This window comes from Oncorhynchus mykiss, chromosome 19 (assembly GCF_013265735.2).
Source record: "Oncorhynchus mykiss isolate Arlee chromosome 19, USDA_OmykA_1.1, whole genome shotgun sequence".
In the NCBI taxonomy this organism is placed as follows: Eukaryota; Metazoa; Chordata; class Actinopteri; order Salmoniformes; family Salmonidae; genus Oncorhynchus; species Oncorhynchus mykiss.
In genome coordinates, this window is record NC_048583.1 from 3,659,416 (window position 1) to 3,686,424 (window position 27,009).

Here is a 27,009-nt window from a genome sequence, read left to right on the forward strand (position 1 = left end):
GCATTAGATCTCAGTATAGGTGAGTCTAGTATGTTGATACGTGTCGCTTACTGCATTAGTTTTCACTAAACAGAACATTATAAATAGTATGTAGTATTAGTACACATTAGATCTCAGTATAGGTGAGTCTAGTATGTTGATACGTGTCGCTTACTGCATTAGATCTCAGTATAGGTGAGTCTAGTATGTTGATACGTGTCTCTTACTGCATTCGTTTTCACTAAACAGAACATTATAAATAGTATGTAGTATTAGTACACATTAGATCTCAGTATAGGTGAGTCTAGTATGTTGATACGTGTCGCTTACTGCATTCGTTTTCACTAAACAGAACATTATAAATAGTATGTAGTATTAGTGCACATTAGATCTCAGTATAGGTGAGTCTAGTATGTTGATACGTGTCGCTTACTGCATTCGTTTTCACTAAACAGAACATTATAAATAGTATGTAGTATTAGTACACAGTAGATCTCAGTATAGGTGAGTCTAGTATGTTGATACGTGTCGCTTACTGCATTCGTTTTCACTAAACAGAACATTATAAATAGTATGTAGTATTAGTACACAGTATGTAGCTCTAGTAAATAGGAGGCTAGACAGATTTATGATCTATTCTTGGTGTATAATTCTTTGTAAAGACATGTTCAATAGCATAACAGAAACTCAATAAAACAGACATTGTTGTTTGACTTGGGGGGAGAGGTACTGTTGGGAGAGGCTGGTCCTGTCGCTTGCTGTGGGGTAAATTAGCTAGAACACATACATGCACGACACACACACACATGCACACGCTCACACACACACACACACACACACACACACACACACACACACACACACACACACACACACACACACACACACACACACACACACACACACACACACACACACCACACACACACACACACACACACTGACACATACATACAATCACAAATATACTCTCTCTCCCTCTTGTTTGCTCTTACCAGCTGAGCTGACTTCTCCACATCTCCTTTCCTCCCCTTCTTCTCATTTTTCTTCCTGAAGATCTCCTGCAGCTAGAGAGGAGAGGAGAGGAGAGGAGAGGAGAGGAGAGGAGAGGAGAGGAGAGGAGAGAGAGGAGAGGAGAGGAGAGCACAGAGATGATGTGTGAGATCAACAGTGTGCAGCAGTTATCTTCTTGACACATAAAACTGTTAAATGCATTATTCAAATTCAATTCTTTATTTATTAAGCGAGCAGTAAGGGTAACTCACCACTAGGAACTCCCTCTTGTCAACCATCTGGTTGCCGTCGGCGTCGAACATGTTGAAGGCGATCTTGAAGCCTGCGTGGGGCTCTGAGGAAGAGGAGGAGGTATGAAGATGACTAATCTCCACACCGTAGGGCCTGAATGGACTACTAGATGTCTAGAAAGATGAGTGACCTCAACACCACAGGGACTGGACTCAAGTCATTATGTGTTCTGCGATCAGTGTATCCAGATGATGGCAAGATCTGTTGTGTGGTCTGTTTTGCTCAAACACATCAATGTAATTTGACACAGTTGTCTGTGTTATCATTGTTACCATCCCACATATCTCACTACGTCACTACTGTTGAAAGGATATCCATGAATGAATCTTTACCCAAAGGTCACTGGTTTGAATCCCTGAGCGGACTAGGTGAAACATCTGTAGATGTGCCCTTGAGCGAGGCACTTAACCTTAACTGCCCCTTTAAGTTGCTCTGGATAAGAGCGTCTGCTAAATGACTACAATGTACATGCATACCTGTTGATCTTTCTCTCTCATCTTGGCAAGTGCTATGTCAATATTACTCCAGCGCTGGGTTACCACGCAAAGTGTGTGTAGCAGCGATGACTGAGATGCCTCATTGCCTCGTTAGACCCTCAGTGAGCAACAACAGCAGAGCAGCACCTCAGATTTATCTGCACAGACTGTCAACGCCAGTTTTAAGCCTACGTCCCAAATAGCATCCTATTCCCTATGTAGTGCACCACTTTTTTCCCAGGGCCATGGACAGAAGTAGTGCACTATATAGCGAATTGGGTGCCATTTGGGACGCAGACAAAGCAATATATGCCTCCAAGTGTGTTTTTATTGTAACAATGTTGATGAAGGCCTATATGATAAATACCTACATTTATAGGAGTTGAAATGTTGGGAGCAGATGTGTCTTCATTTACAAAATAATATCTTTCATTGTCACATATACTGGATAGCTACAGTGAAATGTGTTGTTTTACAGGGTGGTGCAAAGCCCCTGGAGCATATTAGGGTAAAGTGCCTTGCTCAAGGGCACATCAACAGATTTTTCACATAGTCAGCTCGGGTATTCGAACGAGCAACCTTTCGGTTATTGGCCCAATGCTCTAACCGCTAGGCTACCTGTTAAGCACCTGTCTCAAAGCCACTCAATTTTCAATGTTGTCGTAACACATGCTTTATCTTATATTGTCTTAAACTTCTTATGGCTGGGGGGCAGTGTTGAGTAGCTTGGATGAATAAGTTGCCCAAAGTAAACGGCCTGCTCCTCAGTCTCAGTTGCTAATATACAGTGCCTTGCGAAAGTATTTGGCCCCCTTGAACTTTGCGACCTTTTGCCACATTTCAGGCTTCAAACATAAAGATGTAAAAATTTATTTTTTTGTGAAGAATCAACAACAAGTGGGACACAATCATGAAGTGGAACGACATTTATTGGTTATTTCAAACTTTTTTAACAAATCAAAAACTGAAAAATTGGGCGTGCAAAATTATTCAGCCCCTTTACTTTCAGTGCAGCAAACTCTCTCCAGAAGTTCAGTGAGGATCTCTGAATGATCCAATGTTGACCTAAATGACTAATGATGATAAATACAATCCACCTGTGTGTAATCAAGTCTCCATATAAATGCACCTGCACTGTGATAGTCTCAGAGGTCCGTTAAAAGCGCAGAGAGCATCATGAAGAACAAGGAACACACCAGGCAGGTCCGAGATACTGTTGTGAAGAGGTTTAAAGCCGGATTTGGATACAAAAAGATTTCCCAAGCTTTAAACATCCCAAGGAGCACTGTGCAAGCGATAATATTGAAATGGAAGGAGTATCAGACCACTGCAAATCTACCAAGACCTGGCCGTCCCTCTAAACTTTCAGCTCATACAAGGAGAAGACTGATCAGAGATGCAGCCAAGAGGCCCATGATCACTCTGGATGAACTGCAGAGATCTACAGCTGAGGTGGGAGACTCTGTCCATAGGACAACAATCAGTCGTATATTGCACAAATCTGGCCTTTATGGAAGAGTGGCAAGAAGAAAGCCATTTCTTAAAGATATCCATAAAAAGTGTTGTTTAAAGTTTGCCACAAGCCACCTGGGAGACACACCAAACATGTGGAAGAAGGTGCTCTGGTCAGATGAAACCAAAATTGAACTTTTTGGCAACAATGCAAAACGTTATGTTTGCCGTAAAAGCAACACAGCTGAACACACCATCCCCACTGTCAAACATGGTGGTGGCAGCATCATGGTTTGGGCCTGCTTTTCTTCAGCAGGGACAGGGAAGATGGTTAAAATTGATGGGAAGATGGATGGAGCCAAATACAGGACCATTCTGGAAGAAAACCTGATGGAGTCTGCAAAAGACCTGAGACTGGGATGGAGATTTGCCTTCCAACAAGACAATGATCCAAAACATAAAGCAAAATCTACAATGGAATGGTTCAAAAATAAACATATCCAGGTGTTAGAATGGCCAAGTCAAAGTCCAGACCTGAATCCAATCGAGAATCTGTGGAAAGAACTGAAAACTGCTGTTCACAAATGCTCTCCATCCAACCTCACTGAGCTCGAGCTGTTTTGCAAGGAGGAATGGGAAAAATGTCAGTCTCTCGATGTGCAAAACTGATAGAGACATACCCCAAGCGACTTACAGCTGCAAAGGTGGCGCTACAAAGTATTAACTTAAGGGGGCTGAATAATTTTGCACAACCAATTTTTCAGTTTTTGATTTGTTAAAAAAGTTTGAAATATCCAATAAATGTCGTTCCACTTCATGATTGTGTCCCACTTGTTGTTGATTCTTCACAAAAAAATACAGTTTTATATCTTTATGTTTGAAGCCTGAAATGTGGCAAAAGGTCGCAAAGTTCAAGGGGGCCGAATACTTTCGCAAGGCACTGTATGCATATTATTATTAGTATTGGATAGAAAACACTCTAAAGTTCCCATTGAAATCCCCTTGAGATATTAATGATGTTGCACTTCCTAGGGCTTCCACTAGATGTCAACCGTCTATAGAAATTTGAATGAGACTTCTACTGTGTTGTGGGACTGAATGAGAGCAGAATCTATCAGGTGACTGGCAGTCAACCATTTTCTGATCACGCGCATTCCTCATGGTATCCACTTGCGTTCCATTGCTCATCAAGACACAAAGGAATACTCCGGTTGGAACTTTATTGAAGCTATATGTTAACATTCTAATGATTGATTCTGTACTTAGTTTGAAATGTTTCTTCGACCTACAATATAACTTTTTTAAGTTTTTGTCCGACGTAACGCTGACCAGAATGAGCGTTTGGATATGTATACCGAACGCGCTAACAAAAGGAGGCATTTGGACATAAATAACGGACATTATCACACAAAACAAACTAACTAACAACTAATGTTTTATCTTATCTTATCTTAACTCATGTTTTATCTTATCTTAACTTGTGTTTTATCTAATCCTGTCTTAACTCATGTTTTATCTTATATTGTCTTAACTCATGATTTATCTTATCTGAACTTTATATGGCTGCAGAGGCAGTATTGAGTCGCTTGGATGAAAAGGTGCCCATTGTAAACGGCCAGTTCCTCAGTCTCAGTTGCTAATATATGCATATTATTAGTAGTATTGGATAGAAAACACTCAAAAATTTCCAAAACTGTCAAAATATTGTCTGTGAGTATAACAGAACTGATATTGCAGGCGAAACCCTGAGGAAAATCAAAACAGGAAGTGGTGTCTTTTTTGAAAACTCCATGTTCCATAGCCTCCCTTTGCTCCATTTAAAGGGATATGAACCAGATTCCTTTTCCTTTCGCTTCCTCAAGGTATCAACAGTCTTCAGACATAGTTTCAGGCTTTTATTTTGAAAAATGAGCCAGAACGATAACATCGCGTCAAGTGGTCACGAGTTTTGCTCGCGCAACAGAGTTTGGATAGGTATTTGCGGTTGATATATTATCGATTATATATTTTAAAAACAACCAGAGGATTGATTATAAAAAACGTTTGACATGTTTCTGTGGACATTATGGAAACTATTTGGAATTTTAGTCTGCGTTGTCGTGACCGCTCTTTCCTGTGGATTTCTGAACATAACGCGACAAACAAACTGAGGTATTTTGGATCTAAAACTAATCTTTATGGAACAAAAGGAACATTTGTTGTGTAACTGGGAGTCTCGGGAGTGAAAACATCCGAAGATCATCAAAGGTAAACGATTAATTTGATTGCTTTTCTGATTTTCGTGACCGAGCTACCTGATGCTAAGTGTAGTTAATGTTTCATCGTGCGATCGATAAACTTACACAAACACTTGGATTGCTTTCGCTGTAAAGCATAATTTCAAAATCTGACACAACAGGTGGATTAACAAAAGGCTAAACTGTGTTTTCCTATATTGCATTTGTGATTTCATGAATATAAATATTTATAGTAATATTCATGTTTTATCTTATCTTAACTTGTGTTTTATCTTATCTTAACTCGTGTTTTATCTTATCTTGTCTTAACTAATGTTTTAACTTATCTTGTCTTAACTAATGTTTTAACTTATCTTGTCTTAACTCGTGTTTTATCTTATCTTGTCTTAACTCGTGTCTTAACTTATCTTGTCTTAACCCATGTTTTATCTTATCTTATCTTAACTCGTGTTTTATCTTATCTTGTCTTAACTCATGTTTTATCTTATCTTAACTTGTGTTTTATCTTATCTTGTCTTGACTCGTGTTATATCTTACCTTGTCTTAACTCGTGTTTTAACTTATCTTGTCTTAACTCATGTTTTATCTTATCTTATCTTAACTCGTGTTTTATCTTATCTTGTCTTAACTCATGTTTTATCTTATCTTAACTTGTGTTTTATCTTATCTTGTCTTGACTCATGTTTTATCTTATCTTGTCTTAACTCATGTTTTATCTTAACTCGTGTTTTATCTTATCTTGTCTTAACTCAGGACCTTCTGTGTCTTGGCAGCTTCGTCAGGTTAAGTGTAGATTTGACCACCTACCGTAGTGTAAGGTACAGGAGATTTTGGTATTTTTTCAGGGACTGGAGATCTTGGGTGGGCCGCCCATGTCTGGGACATACTGTAAACTTTAACAGACCAACGCTGGCCTTTAGTAATGATTTGTGTTTAATGTAAGCAGAGGGCACCACCAGCCCCTCTTCATGAGAGAGAGAGAGAGGTAGGGCAGAGAGTAGAACACAGAGAGAGAAAGAGAGTGAGAGAGAGGAAAAAGAAAGAGATAGAAAGAGTATGTGATAGAGAGAAAGAGAGGGAGCGGAAGGGAGAGAAAGAGAGAGAGTGTAGAGCGTAGAGAGACTCACTTGTCAGAATGCAGAGCAGAAAGAGATACTCGGTGTAAGCGATGATGCCTGGAAAGAAAAAGAGAAGAAGGAACATCAAAGGACAGTTGACAATATTCATTCTGTTAATGTACAATAAAGCACTCTCTCTCTCCCTCTCTCTCTCCTTCTCGCTCTCCTTCACCAACTCTCAAACAGCTGGTCGGGGTCCTGATTTTTTTCTTTCAAACTCCGGGACACTAGAGGCGGCTTGGCTGAAGGCCAGATTAAAATGTTTACTGATTGTTCAAAGACGGGCCTCCTCTAGATAAATGGAAGGGTAGAACAGACCTTCCCCTCCTCCCCTCTTCTCCCGGAGAGGAGTAGAGAAGGAGTAATCCCCCCTTTCATGCAGATAACATCTAAAAATGTAAAAAGGTGCCTTTGAGTTGAGCCGCAGGCGGTGTTTTGGCCACACTAGAGCTGCGGGTGTTTTTACACTGCAAGTGAGCGGTGCTGAGACCCAAGACCTAGAACACTGGGTGGTAGAACACACACACACACGCACACACGCACACACACACACACACACACACACACACACACACACACACACACACACACACACACACACAAACATGTACACCCCCAATGCAGCATACACACACGGTGGGGGGGAGGGGGGTGGAAAGAGATCCCAACCAGCCGTGTTGTGTTTGGAGAGGCAAGGTGTAAAGCGTTGAGGGGATGGCCAGCCTGAGGGTGTGGTCCATTTAGGATGATGTCCCCTCTGCTCCTCTTTGTTGGGGCCAGGGGAAACACAGGCATGGCCCAGTGAGATGGAGGACCGCTGCTGTGGTCTAGGTGCTGGAAGGGGAGTGTGTGTATGCTCATGTTTCTCTATGTGTGTGTGTGTGTGTGTGTGTGTGTGTGTGTGCTCATGTTTCTCTACATGTGAGTGTTGGTCTGTTACACGGCGGCTGAAAGCATTCCCTCTTCCACCAGGTTTTTGTTTGTAGAGGAAGACAGTAGCCTGTCTGTCCACTGATAGTTCAGGGTGACTGCACTGAGTGTTACGGGAGAGAGACTCCCTGCTTCAGGAAGGGGAGAGGAGGGGAACATGATACCTCAGCTTAGTGGAGCTACCCCTGCTCCCTGCCCTGGACCTCACACTAGGGTTGGATGCTCCTTGTCCCAGGCTTACTCAAATACTCAATACAGCTAATAACAACTTTGGCAGTAGGTGATTTGCTTGGCTTGTCTCCCACGAGGAGAGGCCAACTAAATAAAGTGTTTGAACTGCAACTATCTGCTGTCTTTATTCTACTAGTTTAACCTCCTATTGTTTTTCAAAATGTGTACATTTTAATGTTTAGTCATTTATCAGACACTCTTATCCAGAGCCTCTTACAGTAGTGACCTCATACATTTGACTGTTTAGTCATTTCTCAGACGAGGAGACCAAGGAGCAGCCTGATGAGAATACATTCCTCTTTATTAAAGGAAGAGCACTAAAACAAGCAAAACACCAAAAATTGTTTAGCAACTAATACATAGACAATAACCCACAGATAAACCAAGGAATATGGATACGTAAATATGGTTCCCAATCAGAGACAACGATAAACAGCTGCCTCTAATTGAGAACCAATCTAGGCAACCATAGACATACATTTACCTAGACAAACCAAAACCCCATAGATGTACAAAAACCCCTAGACAAGACAAAAAACTAAACAAACCACCCTTGTCACACCCTGACCAAACCAAATAATCAAGAAAACAAAGATACAGTGCCTTACGAAAGTATTCGGCCCCCTTGAACTTTGCGACCTTTTGCCACATTTCAGGCTTCAAACATAAAGATATAAAACTGTATTTTTTGTGAAGAATCAAAAACAAGTGGGACACAATCATGAAGTGGATCGACATTTATTGGATATTTCAAACTTTTTTAACAAAAAACTATCAAAAACTGAAAAATTGGGCGTGCAAAATTATTCAGCCCCTTTACTTTCAGTGCAGCAAACTCTCTCCAGAAGTTCAGTGAGGATCTCTGAATGATCCAATGTTGACCTAAATGACTAATGATGATAAATACAATCCACCTGTGTGTAATCAAGTCTCCGTATAAATGCACCTGCACTGTGATAGTCTCAGAGGTCCGTTAAAAGCGCAGAGAGCATCATGAAGAACAAGGAACACACCAGGCAGGTCCGAGATACTGTTGTGAAGAAGTTTAAAGCCGGATTTGGATACAAAAAGATTTCCCAAGCTTTAAACATCCCAAGGAGCACTGTGCAAGCGATAATATTGAAATGGAAGGAGTATCAGACCACTGCAAATCTACCAAGACCTGGCCGTCCCTCTAAACTTTCAGCTCATACAAGGAGAAGACTGATCAGAGATGCAGCCAAGAGGCCCATGATCACTCTGGATGAACTGCAGAGATCTACAGCTGAGGTGGGAGACTCTGTCCATAGGACAACAATCAGTCGATATTGCACAAATCTGGCCTTTATGGAAGAGTGGCAAGAAGAAAGCCATTTCTTAAAGATATCCATAAAAAGTGTTGTTTAAAGTTTGCCACAAGCCACCTGGGAGACACACCAAACATGTGGAAGAAGGTGCTCTGGTCAGATGAAACCAAAATTGAACTTTTTGGCAACAATGCAAAACGTTATGTTTGGCGTAAAAGCAACACAGCTGAACACACCATCCCCACTGTCAAACATGGTGGTGGCAGCATCATGGTTTGGGCCTGCTTTTCTTCAGCAGGGACAGGGAAGATGGTTAAAATTGATGGGAAGATGGATGGAGCCAAATACAGGACCATTCTGGAAGAAAAACTGATGGAGTCTGCAAAAGACCTGAGACTGGGATGGAGATTTGTCTTCCAACAAGACAATGATCCAAAACATAAAGCAAAATCTACAATGGAATGGTTCAAAAATAAACATATACAGGTGTTAGAATGGCCAAGTCAAAGTCCAGACCTGAATCCAATCGAGAATCTGTGGAAAGAACTGAAAACTGCTGTTCACAAATGCTCTCCATCCAACCTCACTAAGCTCGAGCTGTTTTGCAAGGAGGAATGGGAAAAAATTTCAGTCTCTCGATGTGCAAAACTGATAGAGACATACCCCAAGCGACTTACAGCTGTAATCGCAGCAAAAGGTGGCGCTACAAAGTATTAACTTAAGGGGGCTGAATAATTTTGCACGCCCAATTTTTCAGTTTTTGATTTGTTAAAAAAGTTTGAAATATCCAATAAATGTCGTTCCACTTCATGATTGTGTCCCACTTGTTGTTGATTCTTCACAAAAAATACAGTTTTATATCTTTATGTTTGAAGCCTGAAATGTGGCAAAAGGTCGCAAAGTTCAAGGGGGCCGAATACTTTCGCAAGGCACTGTAACTTTGATAATCAAGAAAACAAAGATACCCCCCCCCCCCCCCAAAGGTGAGGACTCCCGGCCGCAAACCTAAACCTATATGGGAGGGTCTGGGTGGGCATCTAACGGTGGCGGCTTTGGTTCTGGATGCCGCCTCCCTTCTTTACACTGAGGGCTGGGGACCCTCAATAGAGACCCCGGGCTGGGGACCGTCGCTGGAGACCCCGAGCTGGGGACCGTCGTGGGAGTTCCGGACTGTGGCCCGTCGTGGGAGGTTCCGGACTGTGGCCCGTCGTGGGAGGTTCTGGTCTGTGGCCCGTCGTTGGAGGTTCCGTTCTGTGAACTGTCGCCGGACGGTCTGGACTGGGTACTGTCGCCAGACAGTCTGGACTGGGTACTGTCGCCGGACGGTCTGGACTGGGTACTGTCGCCGGACGGTCTGGACTGGGTACTGTCGCCGGACGGTCTGGACTGGGTACTGTCGCCGGACGGTCTGGACTGGGTACTGTCGCCGGACGGTCTGGACTGGGTACTGTCGCCAGACGGTCTGGACTGGGTACTGTCGCCAGACGCTCTGGACTGGGTACTGTCGCCAGATGCTCTGGACTGGGTACTGTCGCCAGACACTATGGACTGCCGAGGCGCACTATAGGCCTGGTGCATGATGCCGGCACTGGTGGTACCGGGCTGGGGACACGCACCTCAGGGCGAGTGCGAGGAGCAGGAACAGGGAGTACTGGACCCTGGAGGCGCACGGGAAGCCTGGTGTTTGGTGTTGGCAATGGTGGTACTGGGCTGGTGATACGCACCTCAGGGCGAGTGCGGGGAGTAGGCACAGGATGTACTGGAGCTGACACAACCCGTCCTGGCTGGATGTTTATTTTCGCCCTGCAAATGCAGGGCGCTGGCACAGAACGCACTGGGCTGAGCCGGCGCAGGATATCCTGGTCCAAGGAGGTATACTGGAGACCAGGAGTGCTGAGCCGGCACCCTCCTTCCTGGCTGGATGCCCATTCTAGCCCGGCCAATGCTAAGAGCTGGAGTAGAACGCACCGGGCTAGAATAGTGCACTGGAGACACCATGCGTTCCACCGCATAACACGGTGCCTGACCAGTAACACGATCCCCACAGTAAGCACGAGGAGTTGGCTCAGGTCTCCTACATGACTCAGCCAATCTCCTCGTGTGCCCCCCTCCCCCAACAATATTGGGTGCTAACCGTGTACCCGTTCCTCCATTCTCCTGTATCCCTCCTCGCACTGTTCCATTGAATCCCAGGCGGGCTCTGGCACTCTCCCTGGATCGATCGACCACCTCTCAATCTCCTCCCAGGTTGTCACCCACTCATCCTTCTCCCGGGTCCATTCTTCCACCAAGCGCTGTTCCTCCCTTTCACACTGCTTGGTCCTGGTTTTTGGTGGGTTATTCTGTCACGTTCGTTGTAACGAGGAGACCAAGGAGCAGCGTGATGAGAACATTCCTCTTTATTAAAGGAAGAGCACTAAAACAAACTAACAAAACGACCGTGAAGATATAAACACTGGTGCTGACACAGGCAACTAATACATAGACAATAACCCACAGATAAACCAAGGAATATGGCTACCTAAATATGGTTCCCAATCAGAGACAACCATAAACAGCTGCCTCTAATTGAGAACCAATCTAGGCAACCATAGACATACATTTACCTAGACAAACCAAAACCCCATAGATGTACAAAAACCCCTAGACAAGCCAAAAAACTAAACAAACCACCCTTGTCACACCCTGACCAAACCAAATAATCAAGAAAACAAAGATAACTTTGATAATCAAGAAAACAAAGATAACTAAGGTCAGGGCGTGACACTTACAGTAGTGACCTCGTACATTTGACTGTTTAGTCATTTATCAGACACTCTTATCCAGAGCCTCTTACAGTAGTGACCTCATACATTTTTCGTACTCCTCTTTTTTTCCCCGCATCCTTGTTTTTTCTGTCAATGTCACAAGTCTGGGAAAACAAAGAACACCTTACCAGATGAACGCTTGTAATCTGAGCGTTTTTTCACAACTTCATCCAGGAGTTTTCCCAGACCTCATGATCTGATCAACAAACCGGGCCTGATAATATGGTATCATCTTGTATATTACATTCTGATAATATGGTATCATCTTGTACATTACATTCTGATAATATGGTATCATCTTGTATATTACATTCTGATAATATGGTATCATCTTGTATATTACATTCTGATAATATGGTATCATCTTGTATATGACATTCTGATAATATGGTATCATCTTGTATATTACATTCTGATAATATGGTATCATCTTGTATATTACATTCTGATAATATGGTATCATCTTGTATATGACATTCTGATAATATGGTATCATCTTGTATATTACATTCTGATAAAATGGTATCATCTTGTATATTACATTCTGATAATATGGTATCATCTTGTACATTACATTCTGATAATATGGTATCATCTTGTATATTACATTCTGATAATATGGTATCATCTTGTATATTACATTCTGATAATATGGTATCATCTTGTATATGACATTCTGATAATATGGTATCATCTTGTATATTACATTCTGATAAAATGGTATCATCTTGTATATTACATTCTGATAATATGGTATCATCTTGTACATTACATTCTGATAATATGGTATCATCTTGTATATTACATTCTGATAATATGGTATCATCTTGTATATTACATTCTGATAATATGGTATCATCTTGTATATTACATTCTGATAATATGGTATCATCTTGTATATTACATTCTGATAATATGGTATCATCTTGTATATTACATTCTGATAATATGGTATCATCTTGTATATTACATTCTGATAATATGGTATCATCTTGTATATTACATTCTGATAATATGGTATCATCTTGTATATTACATTCTGATAATATGGTATCATCTTGTATATTACATTCTGATAATATGGTATCATCTTGTATATTACATTCTGATAATATGGTATCATCTTGTATATTACATTCTGATAATATGGTATCATCTTGTATATTACATTCTGATAATATGGTATCATCTTGTATATTACATTCTGATAATATGGTATCATCTTGTATATTACATTACACTTTGATCAGCAGTCCCATATTGAAAAGGTTTTGTTTCCTATATGCCTATTGGAAGTGGAAGGCCAACTTAACTATCCCACTTTGAAAGCCTACTTTCTCTGACGAGTTTGTACTGTGCACTGCAGTGAGAGAGAGAGAGAGCATCACTGGATTCCAGACGCGAGTCACCAATACCGCACGCACCCACTCTCTCTCACTCTCTCTCGCTCTCTCTCTCTCTCTCTCTCTCTCTCTCTCTCTCTCTCTCTCTCTTCTTGACATGACAACCCAAATAAAATGTGCTGGGACAACACACAGAAACATTCCAGAGTCTGCCGCCCAGCACCGACTCATGCGCACAGCAAACGGTAATCCGACGCCATTCCGGAGATTGAAACTGTCCTCGGCCGTCACCGAGTGCCAAAGGAAGCGTGTCCCGACATCACCGAGAACAAACACAACAGAGACGTGTCTCCACGTTGTCTTCCTCCTCAACCACACCTTTGCTCCCGGATCACTTCATTCTTTCTCTCCTTTTATCTCCTTCCCTCTTTCCTCTCATTTCCTCTCCTTTCCTTTCCTCCTTTCCCTGTTTTTTTTGGTGGGGCTGTGCTGATGTTAACTGGCAAGATAAAAAAGAGTGGTGTAGGGGTGAGGTGTGTGTATGTGTGGGGGTCAGGTGTGTGTATGTGTGGGGGTGAGGTGTGTGTGTATGTGTAGGGGTGAGGTGTGTGTATGTGTTAGGGTGAGGTGTGTGTATGTGTGGGGGTGAGGTGTGTGTGTGTATGTGTAGGGGTGAGGTGTGTGTATGTGTGGGGGTGAGGTGTGTGTATGTGTGGGGGTGAGGTGTGTGTATGTGTTAGGGTGAGGTGTGTGTATGTGTTGGGGTGAGGTGTGTGTATGTGTGGGGGTGAGGTGTGTGTATGTGTGGGGGTGAGGTGTGTGTGTATGTGTAGGGGTGAGGTGTGTGTATGTGTGGGGGTGAGGTGTGTGTATGTGTGGGGGTGAGGTGTGTGTATGTGTTAGGGTGAGGTGTGTGTATGTGTGGGGGTGAGGTGTGTGTATGTGTGGGGGTGAGGTGTGTGTATGTGTTAGGGTGAGGTGTGTGTATGTGTGGGGGTGAGGTGAGGTGTGTGTATGTGTTAGGGTGAGGTGTGTGTATGTGTGGGGGTGAGGTGTGTGTGTATGTGTAGGGGTGAGGTGTGTGTATGTGTAGGGGTGAGGTGTGTGTATGTGTAGGGGTGAGTTGTGTGTATGTGTAGGGGTGAGGTGTGTGTGTATGTGTAGGGGTGAGGTGTGTGTGTGTGTGTAGGGGTGAGGTGTGTGTGTATGTGTAGGGGTGAGGTGTGTGTGTATGTGTAGGGGTGAGGTGTGTGTGTATGTGTAGGGGTGAGGTGTGTGTGTATGTGTAGGGGTGAGGTGTGTGTGTATGTGTGGGGGTGAGGTGTGTGTATGTGTGGGGGTGAGGTGTGTGTGTATGTGTAGGGGTGAGGTGTGTGTATGTGTTAGGGTGAGGTGTGTGTATGTGTGGGGGTGAGGTGTGTGTGTATGTGTGGGGGTGAGGTGTGTGTATGTGTGGGGGTGAGGTGTGTGTATGTGTTAGGGTGAGGTGTGTGTATGTGTGGGGGTGAGGTGTGTGTATGTGTGGGGATGAGGTGTGTGTATGTGTGGGGGTGAGGTGTGTGTGTATGTGTAGGGGTGAGGTGTGTGTATGTGTGGGGGTGAGGTGTGTGTATGTGTGGGGGTGAGGTGTGTGTATGTGTGGGGGTGAGGTGTGTGTATGTGTGGGGGTGAGGTGTGTGTATGTGTGGGGGTGAGGTGTGTGTATGTGTTAGGGTGAGGTGTGTGTATGTGTGGGGGTGAGGTGTGTGTATGTGTAGGGGTGAGGTGTGTGCATGTGTAGGGGTGAGGTGTGTGTATGTGTGGGGGTGAGGTGTGTGTATGTGTAGGGGTGAGGTGTGTGTATGTGTAGGGGTGAGGTGTGTGTATGTGTGGGGGTGAGGTGTGTGTATGTGTAGGGGTGAGGTGTGTGTATGTGTAGGGGTGAGGTGTGTGTATGTGTAGGGGTGAGGTGTGTGTATGTGTATGTGTGGGGGTGAGGTGTGTGTATGTGTGGGGGTGAGGTGTGTGTATGTGTAGGGGTGAGGTGTGTGTATGTGTGGGGGTGAGGTGTGTGTATGTGTGGGGGTGAGGTGTGTGTATGTGTGGGGGTGAGGTATGTGTATGTGTAGGGGTGAGGTGTGTGTATGTGTGGGGGTGAGGTGTGTGTATGTGTAGGGGTGAGGTGTGTGTATGTGTGGGGGTGAGGTGTGTGTATGTGTGGGGGTGAGGTGTGTGTATGTGTGGGGGTGAGGTATGTGTGGGGGTGAGGTGTGAGGTGTGTGTATGTGTGGGGGTGAGGTGTGTGTATGTGTGGGGGTGAGGTGTGAGGTGTGTGTATGCGTGTATGTGTAGGGGTGAGGTGTGTGTGTATGTGTAGGGGTGAGGTGTGTGTATGTGTAGGGGTGAGGTGTGTGTATGTGTGGGGGTGAGGTGTGTGTATGTGTGGGGGTGAGGTATGTGTGGGGGTGAGGTGTGAGGTCTGTGTATGTGTGGGGGTGAGGTGTGTGTATGTGTGGGGGTGAGGTGTGAGGTGTGTGTATGCGTGTATGTGTAGGGGTGAGGTGTGTGTGTATGTGTAGGGGTGAGGTGTGTGTATGTGTAGGGGTGAGGTGTGTGTATGTGTGGGGGTGAGGTGTGTGTATGTGTGGGGGTGAGGTGTGAGGTGTGTGTATGCGTGTATGTGTTGGGGTGAGGTGTGTGTGTATGTGTAGGGGTGAGGTGTGTGTATGTGTAGGGGTGAGGTGTGTGTATGTGTGGGGTTGAGGTGTGTGTATGTGTGGGGGTGAGGTGTGTGTATGTGTGGGGGTGAGGTATGTGTGGGGGTGAGGTGTGAGGTCTGTGTATGTGTGGGGGTGAGGTGTGTGTATGTGTGGGGGTGAGGTGTGAGGTGTGTGTATGCGTGTATGTGTAGGGGTGAGGTGTGTGTGTATGTGTAGGGGTGAGGTGTGTGTATGTGTAGGGGTGAGGTGTGTGTATGTGTGGGGGTGAGGTATGTGTGTGTGGGGGTGAGGTGTGTGTATGTGTGGGGGTGAGGTGTGTGTATGTGTGTATGTGTAGGGGTGAGGTGTGTATGTGTGGGGGTGAGGTGTGTGTATGTGTGGGGGTGAGGTGTGTGTATGTGTGGGGTTGAGGTGTGTGTATGTGTTGGGGTGAGGTGTGTGTATGTGTGGGGGTGAGGTGTGTGTATGTGTGGGGGTGAGGTGTGTGTATGTGTGGGGGTGAGGTGTGTGTATGTGTGGGGGTGAGGTGTGTGTATGTGTGGGGGTGAGGTGTGTGTATGTGTGGGGGTGAGGTGTGTGTATGTGTGGGGGAGTATGTGCACGGGGAGCCTCCCTAAAGCAACAGGAAGAGGGAAGGACAAGAAAACATTTCCACGTCTCTACTCTGGAGCCCAGGTGTGACCTTCTCAGGGACACCAGGGTGTTACTGTGTGTGTGTGTGAGGGTGTAAGTGTGTATGAGTCTGTGTGAGTGTGTAGTCTTGGCAGAGGCCTCACCAACTTTCTCCCCGCCATTCATAGAAATACCAACACTAGACCCAGCCAGTATGAAAATATGCTGTAGCTTGGAGACAGGCCCAACTTCCTCACTAGTGTTTTCCTAATACACTCCTACATCCCATTCCCAACACATCTAGTGTCAGACACATCTAGTGTCATACACGTCTAGTGTACTAGTCTACCATACTTACAACATCCTCTCCTCTCCCCTACTCACCCCTCCTCCCTGTCCTCTTCTCTCTCCTCCTCTCCCCTCCTCCCTGTCCTGTCCTGTCCTCTCCCCTCCCCTCCTCTCCTCTCCTCTCCTCTCCTCTCCTCTCCTCTCTTCTCTTCTCTTCTCTCTCTCCTCTCCCTTCCTCTCCTCGCCTCGCCTCTCCTCCTTCCTTCCTTCCTTCCTTCCTTCCTTCCTTCCTTCCTTCCTTCCTTCCTTCCTTCCTTCCTTCCTTCCTTCCTTCCTTCCTTCCTTCCTTCCTCCCTCCCTCTCATCTCCCCTCCCCTCCTCTCCTCTCCTCTCCTCTCCTCCCTCTCCTCTCCTCTCCTCTCCTCTCCTCTCCTCTCCTCTCCTCTCCTCTCCTCTCCTCTCCTCTCCTCTCCTCTCCTCCCCTCCCCTCTCCTCTCCTCTCCTCTCCTCTCCTCTCATCCCTCTCCTCTCCTCTCGTCGCCTCTCCTCCCTCCCACTCCTCTCCTCCCTCCCTCCCTCCCTCCCTCCCTCCCTCCCTCCCTCCCTCCCTCCCTCCCTCCCTCCCTCCCTCCCTCCCTCTCCTCTCCTCTCCTCCCTTTACCCCTCTCTCTCTCCTCTCCTCCCTTTACTCCTCTCTCTCTCCTCTCCTCCCTCTAACCCTCTCTCCTCTCCTCTCCTTCCCTCCTCTCCTTCCCCCATCTACCATCTCTGGCTTCCGGAACCCCTCGCTTCCGGTGACAGTTCCCAGTCCAGAGATTCTGGTGACAGTTCCCAGTCCAGAGCTTCCAGCGACAGTTCCCAGTCCAGAGGTTCCGGCGACATTTCACAGTCCGGAACCTCCAACGACGGTCCACAGTCCGGAACCTCCAATGACGGTCCACAGTCCGGAACCTCCAACGACGGTCCACAGTCCGGAACCTCCAACGACGGTCCACAGTCCGGAACCTCCAATGACGGTCCACAGTCCGGAACCTCCTGAGACGGTCCACGGTCCGGAACCTCCTGAGACGGTCTGCGGTCCGGAACCTCCTGAGACGGTCTGCAGTCCGGAGCCTCCAGCGAAGGTCGGCGGTTCGGAACCTCCAGTGACGGTCTGCGGTCCGGAGCCTCCAGCGAAGGTCTGCGGTCCGGAACCTCCAGCGACGGTCTGCGGTCCGGAGCCTCCAGCGACGGTCTGCGGCCCAGAGCCTCCAGCGACGGTCATCAAACCAGAGCCTCCAGCAGGGGTTCTCAGTCCAGAGCCTACCGCGACGATCTACGGTCTGGAGCCTCCAGCGACGGTCATCAAACCAGAGCCTCCAGCAGGGGTTCTCAGTCCAGAGCCTACCGCGACGATCTACGGTCCGGAGCCTCCAGCGACGGTCATCAAACCAGAGCCTCCAGCAGGGGTTCTCAGTCCAGAGCCTACCGCGACGATCTACGGTCCGGAGCCTCCAGCGACGGTCATCAAACCAGAGCCTCCAGCAGGGGTTCTCAATCCAGAGCCTACCGCGACGATCTACGGTCCGGAGCCTCCAGCGACGGTCATCAAACCAGAGCCTCCAGCAGGGGTTCTCAGTCCAGAGCCTACCGCGACGATCTACGGTCCGGAGCCTCCGGCGACGATCCACGCACCAGAGCCGCCTTGGATAAAGACATATCTGCGAGCGGAGTGGGTACTTCACCCCGCACCGTAGCTGCCCCCGACGGTAGATGCCCACTGTCACGCCCTGACCTTAGAGAGCTGTTCATTCTCTATGTTAGTTGGGGCGTGATAGTGACTAGGGTGGGTCTTCTAGGTGAATTGTACTTCTGTGGTGGCCTGATATGGTTCCCAATCAAAGGCAGCTGTTTATCATTGTCTCTGATTGGGGATTATATTTAGGTAGCCATTTCCTTAATTGTGATTTGTGGGATCTTATCTACAGTTAGTTGCCTGTGTGCACACCAGTAGCTTCACATTTCGTTTGTGCTTTATTGTTTTGTTTGTTTATTAAAATATGTGGAACCCTACGCACGCTGCGCCTTGGTCTACTCCTTTCAACGAACGTGACAGGAGGAGAGGAGAAAGAGAGGGGTAGAGGGAGGAGAGGAGAGAGAGAGGGGTAGTGGGAAGAGAGAGAGAGGGATAAAGGGAGGAGAGGAGAGAGGGGGGTAGAGGGAGGAGAGGAGAAAGAGAGAGGTAGAGTTAGGAGAGGAGAGAGAGAGGGGTAGAGGGAGGAGAGGAGAGAGAGGGGTAGAGGAAGGAGAAGAAAGAGAGAGGGGTAAGGGAGGAAGGGGAGAGAGAGAGAGGGGTAAGGGAGGAGAGGAGAGAGAGGTGTAGAGGGAGGAGAGGTACATAATTGAGAGAGGTTTATATTTAGCTTCCTGGTTGGGGAAGGCAGTACGGCATGCTGCTGAGCGTGTTATAATTATCACCGTGGGGAATCAACAGCCGTGTGATTCCACTGTTACGTACTCCACAAGCAATTGCTTTAATTGCGACCGGGTCCCTGCCTCTCTCTCGAACAGTATCCATCTCTCTCCCTCTCGTACAGTATGTCTCTCTCTCTCTCTGTGGTACAGTACACGTCTTATTAATGTATGTGATTCATTTTCACTGTTTCAATTTTTATGTTGGAGAGGATGGATGGAGGGCAGAAGGCTCTGCTGTCGGAAGATAGCTGCTGCATGTTTCTAGAGGAATGGAGGAGAGGGTGAAGAGGAGAAGAGAGAGGAGGAGAAGAGAGGAGGGGCGGGGAGGGGAGGGAAAGCATTGGATGGAGCAAAGAGAGGGAAATGAAAGGGGAAGAACGAAAGGGGGAGGAAAACAGAGAAGAGGAAGGATAAAGAAAGAGAGGGTGACAAGGAAAAGAGGAGAGGGAACTGAGGGGAGAGGTGGAGAAGAGAAGAGGGTGAGAAGAGAGGAAAGTATAGGATGAGAGGATGGCATGGGAAGAGCAGAGAGAGTGATTCTATTTTTAGGGTTTACCAGGGCGACCGTAAGGTGACCACAGGGGGGACCGGCCCCGGCTTAGAGGAACCACACTGTGACCAGAGCCTGTACAGCTAGACACACCGCAACACTATCACTGTCATATAGCCTGTAGCATTATGACATCATGTAGCACTGTCACAGTCACACAGCCTGTAGCATTATGACAGCATGTAGCACTGTCACTGTCATACATCCTGTAGCATTATGACATCATGTAGCACTGTCTCTGTCATACAGCCTATAGCATTATGACATCATGTAGTTCTGTCACTGTCATACAGCCTGAACTAAATACACCAAGACACACTGCACCACTTTCACTGTAGATATGACAGGACTGTAGCTATGACAGGACTGTAGCTATGACAGGACTGTAGCTATTACTGGTCTGTAGCTATGACAGGACTGTAGATATGACTGGTCTGTAGCTATTACTGGTCTGAGCCATGACAGGACTGTAGCTATGACTGGTCTGTAGCTATTACTGGTCTGTAGCTATGACTGGACTGTAGCTATGACAGGACTGTAGCCATGACTGGTCTGTAGCTATGACAGGACTGTAGCTATGACTGGTCTGTAGCTATTACTGGTCTGTAGCTATGACAGGACTGTAGCTATGACTGGTCTGTAGCTATGACAGGACTGTAGCTATGACTGGTCTGTTGCTATTACTGGTCTGTAGCTATGACTGGACTGTAGCTATGACAGGACTGTAGCTATGACAGGTCTGTAGCTATGACTGGTCTGTAGCTATTACAGGTCTGTAGCTATGACTGGTCTGTAGCTATTACTGGTCTGTAGCTATGACTGGACTGTAGCTATGACAGGACTGTAGCTATGATAGGTATGTAGCTATGACTGGACTGTAGCTATGACAGGTCTGTAGCTATGACTGGTCTGTAGCTTTGACTGGACTGTAGCTATGACTGGACTGTAGCTATGACAGGACTGTAGCTATGACAGGTCTGTAGCTATGACTGGTCTGTAGCTATGACTGGTCTGTAGCTATTACTGGTCTGTACATGACTTTCCAGGAGTTTAACTATATAAGTGCTTACTCTCTCAGATAACATGCTAATCATTGTGTGTGTGTTTGTATATGTGTGTGTGTGTGTGTGTGTGTGTGTGTGTGTGTGTGCATGTGTGAGTGCCTGCGAGTTTGTGTGTGAGTGCGTGCGTGTGTATGTTTGCACTAGCTCAAGGTGCCTTTGCCATGCGGAATTGTGTGTGAAGTCAGTCACACACACACACACACACACACACACAACCCATTACGAGGTACACAGAACGTTCCGTTAGTCCCTACCTCGTTCCCGTAGGTTCCGGAACAGTTTGGACGTTCCCTGCCTCACCGCTGGAGTATCTCCCAAGATCTTCTCCAGTTCCTGATGTCAACAGAGACAAACACTATGAGTCTCCACAGACACACACCACTCCATGTCCACAATCACACCCTTTTCCCTACATAGTCTACTACTAGTCACCAAAGCCCTATGGGCCCTGTTCATTCATTTAACTAGGCTAGTCAGTTAAGAACAAATTCTTATTTTCAATGACGGCCTAGGAACAGTGGGTTAACTACCTTGTTCAGGGGCAGGACAACATGTTTGTATCTTGTCAGCTCGGGGATTCGATCTTGCAACTTTTCGGTTACAAGTCCAATGCTCTAACCACTGGGCTACCCTGCTGCCCTAAATAGGGAATAGGGTATTTAGGGAAGAGGGAATAGGGTGTTATTTGGGATGCAGCCATGACTTTAACCTTTAGAAGTGTCACTGTCTAACTAGAACATACAAACATGCTATGCTGTTGCTTCATGTTAGGAACAGATGTGGGATCTTAATTTGATCACCCTGTCGCAGGAGAACATCCACACTACATTTTCAGGTTTGATTTTCCCTTACGAAAAATATGACTGACCATTAATTATAATCCACATAATAATTCACAATTCCTGTTGCTGCAGGATTATTTCCTTCTGTAGCAAACTGGTTCAAATTAAGATCCTACATCTGCAGTAGCTTGTATATGATAGCATGCTTCCAAGTCAATTGCTGCTGCAATACTATGGCAGTGGGGTGGCAGGTAGCCTGGAGGTTAAGAGCGTTGGGTCAGTAACCGAGAGCTCGCTGGTTTGAATCTCCTAGCCGACTAGGTGAAAATGTGCCCTTGAGCAAGGCACTTAACTGTAATTGCTCCTGTAAGTCACTCTGGATAAGAGAGTATGCTGAATGACTAAAGTGTGAATAGGGAAGATGGCTATTCTGTACATGTACGGTATTACAGCTAGCTGTCAACTAATCATCACTAGCCCTGTCTAAAACATTCAATATTAATATGTTTTAAATATACAGTTTATCATACATTACATGTATATGTAGGAACAGGAGTTTTATAGCATAGCTCTTCATCAACAAAAATACTAACTGTTCTCAGACCTGTTTAGTGAGGGACATCCACGGCTTCTTGTCTGGAGGAAAGAGAGAGAGGGAGAGAGATAGAGAGAGAGCAAGCGAGAGAGAGAGAGAAAGTGAGAGAGACAGAGAGACAGAGAGAGAGAGAGAGACAGAGAGAGAGAGAGAGAGACAGAGAGACAGAGAGAGACAGAGAGAGAGACAGAGAGAGACAGAGAGAGACAGAGAGAGAGACAGACAGAGAGAGAGACAGAGAGAGACAGAGAGAGAGAGAGACAGAGAGAGAGAGAGACAGAGAGAGAGACAGAGAGAGAGAGAGAGAGACAGAGAGAGACAGAGAGAGAGAGAGACAGACAGAGAGAGAGAGACAGAGAGAGAGAGAGAGAGACAGAGAGAGAGACAGAGAGAGACAGAGAGAGAGAGAGAGAGACAGAGACAGAGAGAGAGAGAGCATAACGGAGTGTGTGTGGGCTGGATCAGATAACATCACTATGAGGGGTTCCATAGTCATAATAACACATCCATACACTGTCACCATAGACCTATTACAAGGCCATAAAGTGCCCTCTGCTTTGCTTTGTACTGTAGCCCTGTGTCTGTCTGGGGCAATGTTCTAGTAAAAGTGCAGATTTGTTTTGGTCTTTATAAAGGGGTGGTCTAATTCAACCTCAAAGGAAACATTAGGTGGCCTCTGACACACACACACACACACTCACACACACACACACACACACACTTTAAAAGCCCCATCTATCCCATTCTCAGTGGGGAGTCTGGTCCGTGTGCTGTGTGACAGCATTAACCATCAGACTAAACAGTGTTACACACGCCCGTATCTTCTGAGGTCCACTGGCTATGAGCAATCTGTTAAGAAACCTCCCAAAACAGAGGCATTACACTGGCAGAGGGAGTATAACAAACCATGGGCCGTTCCCACTGAAATCCTCACTGGGCTGTGAGCGCCTTCTCTTTCTCTCATAACAGCCGGCGAAATGTCAGCTTCTAGGGTTTGTGGAAATTCATTCAACTCTCAATCTGCTTTGTCAGGATGATTATATGATTATATTCAATGGTGGTTTATTAATAGAAAACTTTATAGAATTTTTTGCCAAAAAATCATCCAGGGCCCATATCCACAAAGCAGCTCAAGTAGGAGTGCTGATCTAGGATCAGTTTGGATTTAGATCATAATGAACAGGATTATATGGACAGATCCTAGATCAGCACTCATACTCTGAGAGGCTTTGTGGATACGGGCCCTGGTCTCTATATGCAGCGCTATTTAAGCCATGCAGAACATTATAGATCACAAAACATAACAGATAAAAAGAAAATTCCCTTCGATATGAACTGCATAGAGCTAGTGAAACTATTACTTTCTAATGGGCACCAATTTGGATCTGGAAGGTCGGTAAAACACATTCCAGGTTAGAAATCATCATGGAACTTTTGGAGCCAAGATGGAGGGCCAGTTTCCCAAAATAGCATCATAAATATGGTAACTGTGTCCTGGTAGTACATACTCCGGGGCTCGCTCATGGTGACGGACTCGATGAAGTTCTGTGGGGTCATGTAGAGCTGTCCCTCATATTCCACTGAGCTGAACAGACGGAAGCGATGCTCGTGGGACGACATGTACACGTCCCCTTCCTCAAAGTCAAACGGCCGAGTCTGGCAACACACAAACAGACAAACAAACTGGTTGGTTTTGCTGATGGACAATTTTCAATGCAATGCACTGTGGACTTGAGCATTTTGAAACCGTACTGTTATATCTTTCTGCCTGGGCCTAAGGGTGAAGAAATAAAAACGAGCCTTTCTTTCTCAGAGATTCTCTCTCCCTCTCTTCCGGTCCCTTCTCTATGAGAGCTGTGCAAGAGAAATCAAATATCACCCTCTACCTGGCAAGCAGCCCTCCAATCAATACTCTAGCCAGGAGCCAGAAGCAAACAGCTCCTCTAGAAAGACAATACTGATACTACTCCTCTCACTGTCTCTCGAAGATGCCAGCTAAACCAGCACATTTCAACTTTCTTTACTACCCTATCCCTCTTTCTTTCTCCCGAGCACCCTCTCTCCTTCTCTCCATCCTTCTATCATCGCTGTAATAGAGAAATCAAATATCACCGTCCACCTGGCAAGACCAAGCAATCCTACAAGCAATGGGCTACTAACGAGAAAGTCTCAACAACAGCCTCGCTGTTGAACAGAATAGTATCTCTTCTAGCGAGACAACACTGCTCACACACTGTCTTCTCGAAGATGCCAGCTGAACCATTACCGTGTCCTTGCTTTGGATGTATTCGAAGCGGCATCTTTATTTGGGTCTCTCTGTCTATAATTAGATCCACCTCTGGCTCTTTCACACAAGGCATTGTGGGAAAGACAGCTTGCCTGATTAAAATACACCAAAGTGCCACTGCGCAAAGAAAAAGCAACGACGTCTTGGGTTGTAATTAGAAAAGGGTATAAATAACACACTAACTCTGCCGTGCCTGACGGGAGGAAACGATGAACAGAGGTTTTCTACTTTCCGCTGGAGACCAATTTGCACACAGATTCATTCATAAAGCTTTCATGAGGAGTTTGTGTTAAGGGATTTTTTTTTTTTCCTCCAAAGGAATTAATTGAATGGATAGAAATGGAAGGACATTTCCCCAGAGAAGGGTAGAAGAAGAAGTCACTTCCTGGTTTGACTTCAGGGATTTTGAATGGATTTGACCCCCCCTGGCCCTCTAACTCTGATTAATGCTCTGGGTTTGTACAAATAACTTAATTCACTAGTACTTCATATTTCTGATAAATTAATAAATACGTCCACCATTCCAACCATTCCATCACAGGTGGCATGCATTCCAACCATTCCATCACAGGTGGCATGCATTCCAACCATTCCATCACACTATGGCATGCATTCCAACCATTCCATCACACTGTGGCATGCATTCCAACCATTCCATCACACTGTGGCATGCATTCCAACCATTCCATCACACTGTGGCATGCATTCCAACCATTCCATCACACTGTGGCATGCATTCCAAGAGGTAAATGTCAATGTCTCCAATGGAACTTTAATATTTACCCCAACAGTGCCTTATCAAGCAGAATTAGGCCTACACACAAATCAGTAAAAGGCATATGTCTGTAACCTACATACATGTTTAAGTAATCAAATAAAAGTCAAGAGAATTCAATCAACAGATCTTAAAACCTCAATATAAAATGGTGTTTTGAGTACCCATATAAGGGCATGTAAAAAAAAATTATCCTAACAGAGTCATCCAGACCATGAGAACCAAAATATGATATCCTCCCACAAGTGGGGATGATTTGAAATACTTGGTTGTTTACATGTACTTTCCATTACCAATTAAGTTGGTCATGCTATAAGAAATAACGAGCATATGTTTATAATAAAATTACAATAAAAAATCAATTTGTATTATTTTGTTAGGAAGTGTAAGAACAGTCGTTGGCAGTGAAAGCCTCCTTCGCGGTAACTACGTCAAAGGGGCACGCGCGTGTCATTTCAGCACCGTCTCGAGCGGAGAGCGCCCTTCCTTCTCCAGTGTGCCTCGATATCATCTCTGGAAAAACTGGGCCTAATGTTTCCGTTGTACAGTAGAGAAATGACACAATTTATCCGCTCTGCGAAAAATGTAACTAGTAGCCTACTAGGCTAGTCATAAGTCTGTGGTTTCCAAACAACATTTCAAAAGAAGAACATATTACTAAAACACATTGAAATAGGCGCTGCGCTTCTCGAATTCTCAGATCACGCTCACCCACTTAGGCTATAACACATTCATGGCAGAATGCCTTTGACAGTTTGTATTCTGTCAACATACGAATACTTTTCGGGGACAAGAGAACTCGCTGCGTGGCATTTTTCATAGACTATCTTGTCACAGCACATAGTGTAAATTAGAAGCCTATACCTTTTGCTGTGCTTCTACAGCGGAAAGGACAGGGAGCAGGTCGCGGCCACTGAAGCGATATCCCATCCTCTTCCTGCATCTTTGACTGTACATGTCGTTGTAAAAATAAAATGCCACCGCTCCCCCGGTTGCGAGACACATCCCAACAGCTAGGCATCTCTGTGTCCTACCTCCGGTAGTCGTCTGAGCGCCGAGGAGCTCGTTTCTCGGAGCGGACCAGACATTTAACCTGTTTACGATTGAAGCCAGTCTGCGAAAAGCGGCCATTGTTGTTGCTATGATGAGAGTATTGAAGGATAAACGTATTCTCACTCCTCGCGAGATGTGGATCATATTCTCGCTCTGATTCACTGGAGTTTGGGATGCTGCGGCTCTGATCGAAGTTCGGCTTTGAACCAGCCGCCAAAACAGATGGATATGATGCTCCAATGGGTTTGGGACAGAATAAGGTGCTTATTTCTGAACCTTGGTGAATTATATACATAGTTGCGTTACTATTCTAATTAGAAGCCAATATTTTTTACATTCAGGAGAATCAGGACGCATGCTAATTTTGACAAGCCCTATTCACACGAATGGCAAGAGACTGCAAATAAAACATAATGTAGACTAGTAAGTAATACGTCGTTTCTCTGTTGGCTATTATATGGTCCCGAGTGTTGGGGCAAAGTTTTAAGAAAAGTTGTATTCATAAAAAAATGTGTATTTATTTCAAATCGTGATCATGTTGTTTCATCATGATGTTACACAATAACTTCTTACAGCTGGATCAAGTACGTTTCGAAGTAAGACAGATATTAAGAGTACAAAGATTGCTGCATGCGACTTACTCCATTGGCTATACACTAATGCTTTATATATCAACGTTAAGCCGA

The 27,009-nt window shown here is 45.4% G+C and overlaps 1 protein-coding gene across 4 annotated transcripts in view; it reads right to left on the reverse strand.

The window, feature by feature from the left end:
• LOC110534774 (calcium uptake protein 3, mitochondrial) overlaps positions 1-26,423 on the reverse strand; it is a 45,202-nt gene extending 18,779 nt beyond the window's left edge. For all 4 annotated transcript variants that reach the window (XM_036953985.1, XM_036953984.1, XM_036953983.1 and 1 more), the window contains exons 1-7: positions 26,135-26,423; positions 23,717-23,864; positions 22,218-22,249; positions 21,086-21,164; positions 6,577-6,624; positions 1,245-1,327; positions 975-1,046 (exon numbers count right to left, since the gene is read on the reverse strand). In XM_036953985.1, coding sequence (XP_036809880.1) covers positions 975-1,046; positions 1,245-1,327; positions 6,577-6,624; positions 21,086-21,164; positions 22,218-22,249; positions 23,717-23,864; positions 26,135-26,401 — 729 coding nt within the window. In that variant the 5' untranslated portion in view covers positions 26,402-26,423. The remainder of the gene's footprint in view (positions 1-974; positions 1,047-1,244; positions 1,328-6,576; positions 6,625-21,085; positions 21,165-22,217; positions 22,250-23,716; positions 23,865-26,134) is intronic.
• Positions 26,424-27,009: the final 586 nt, after the last annotated feature.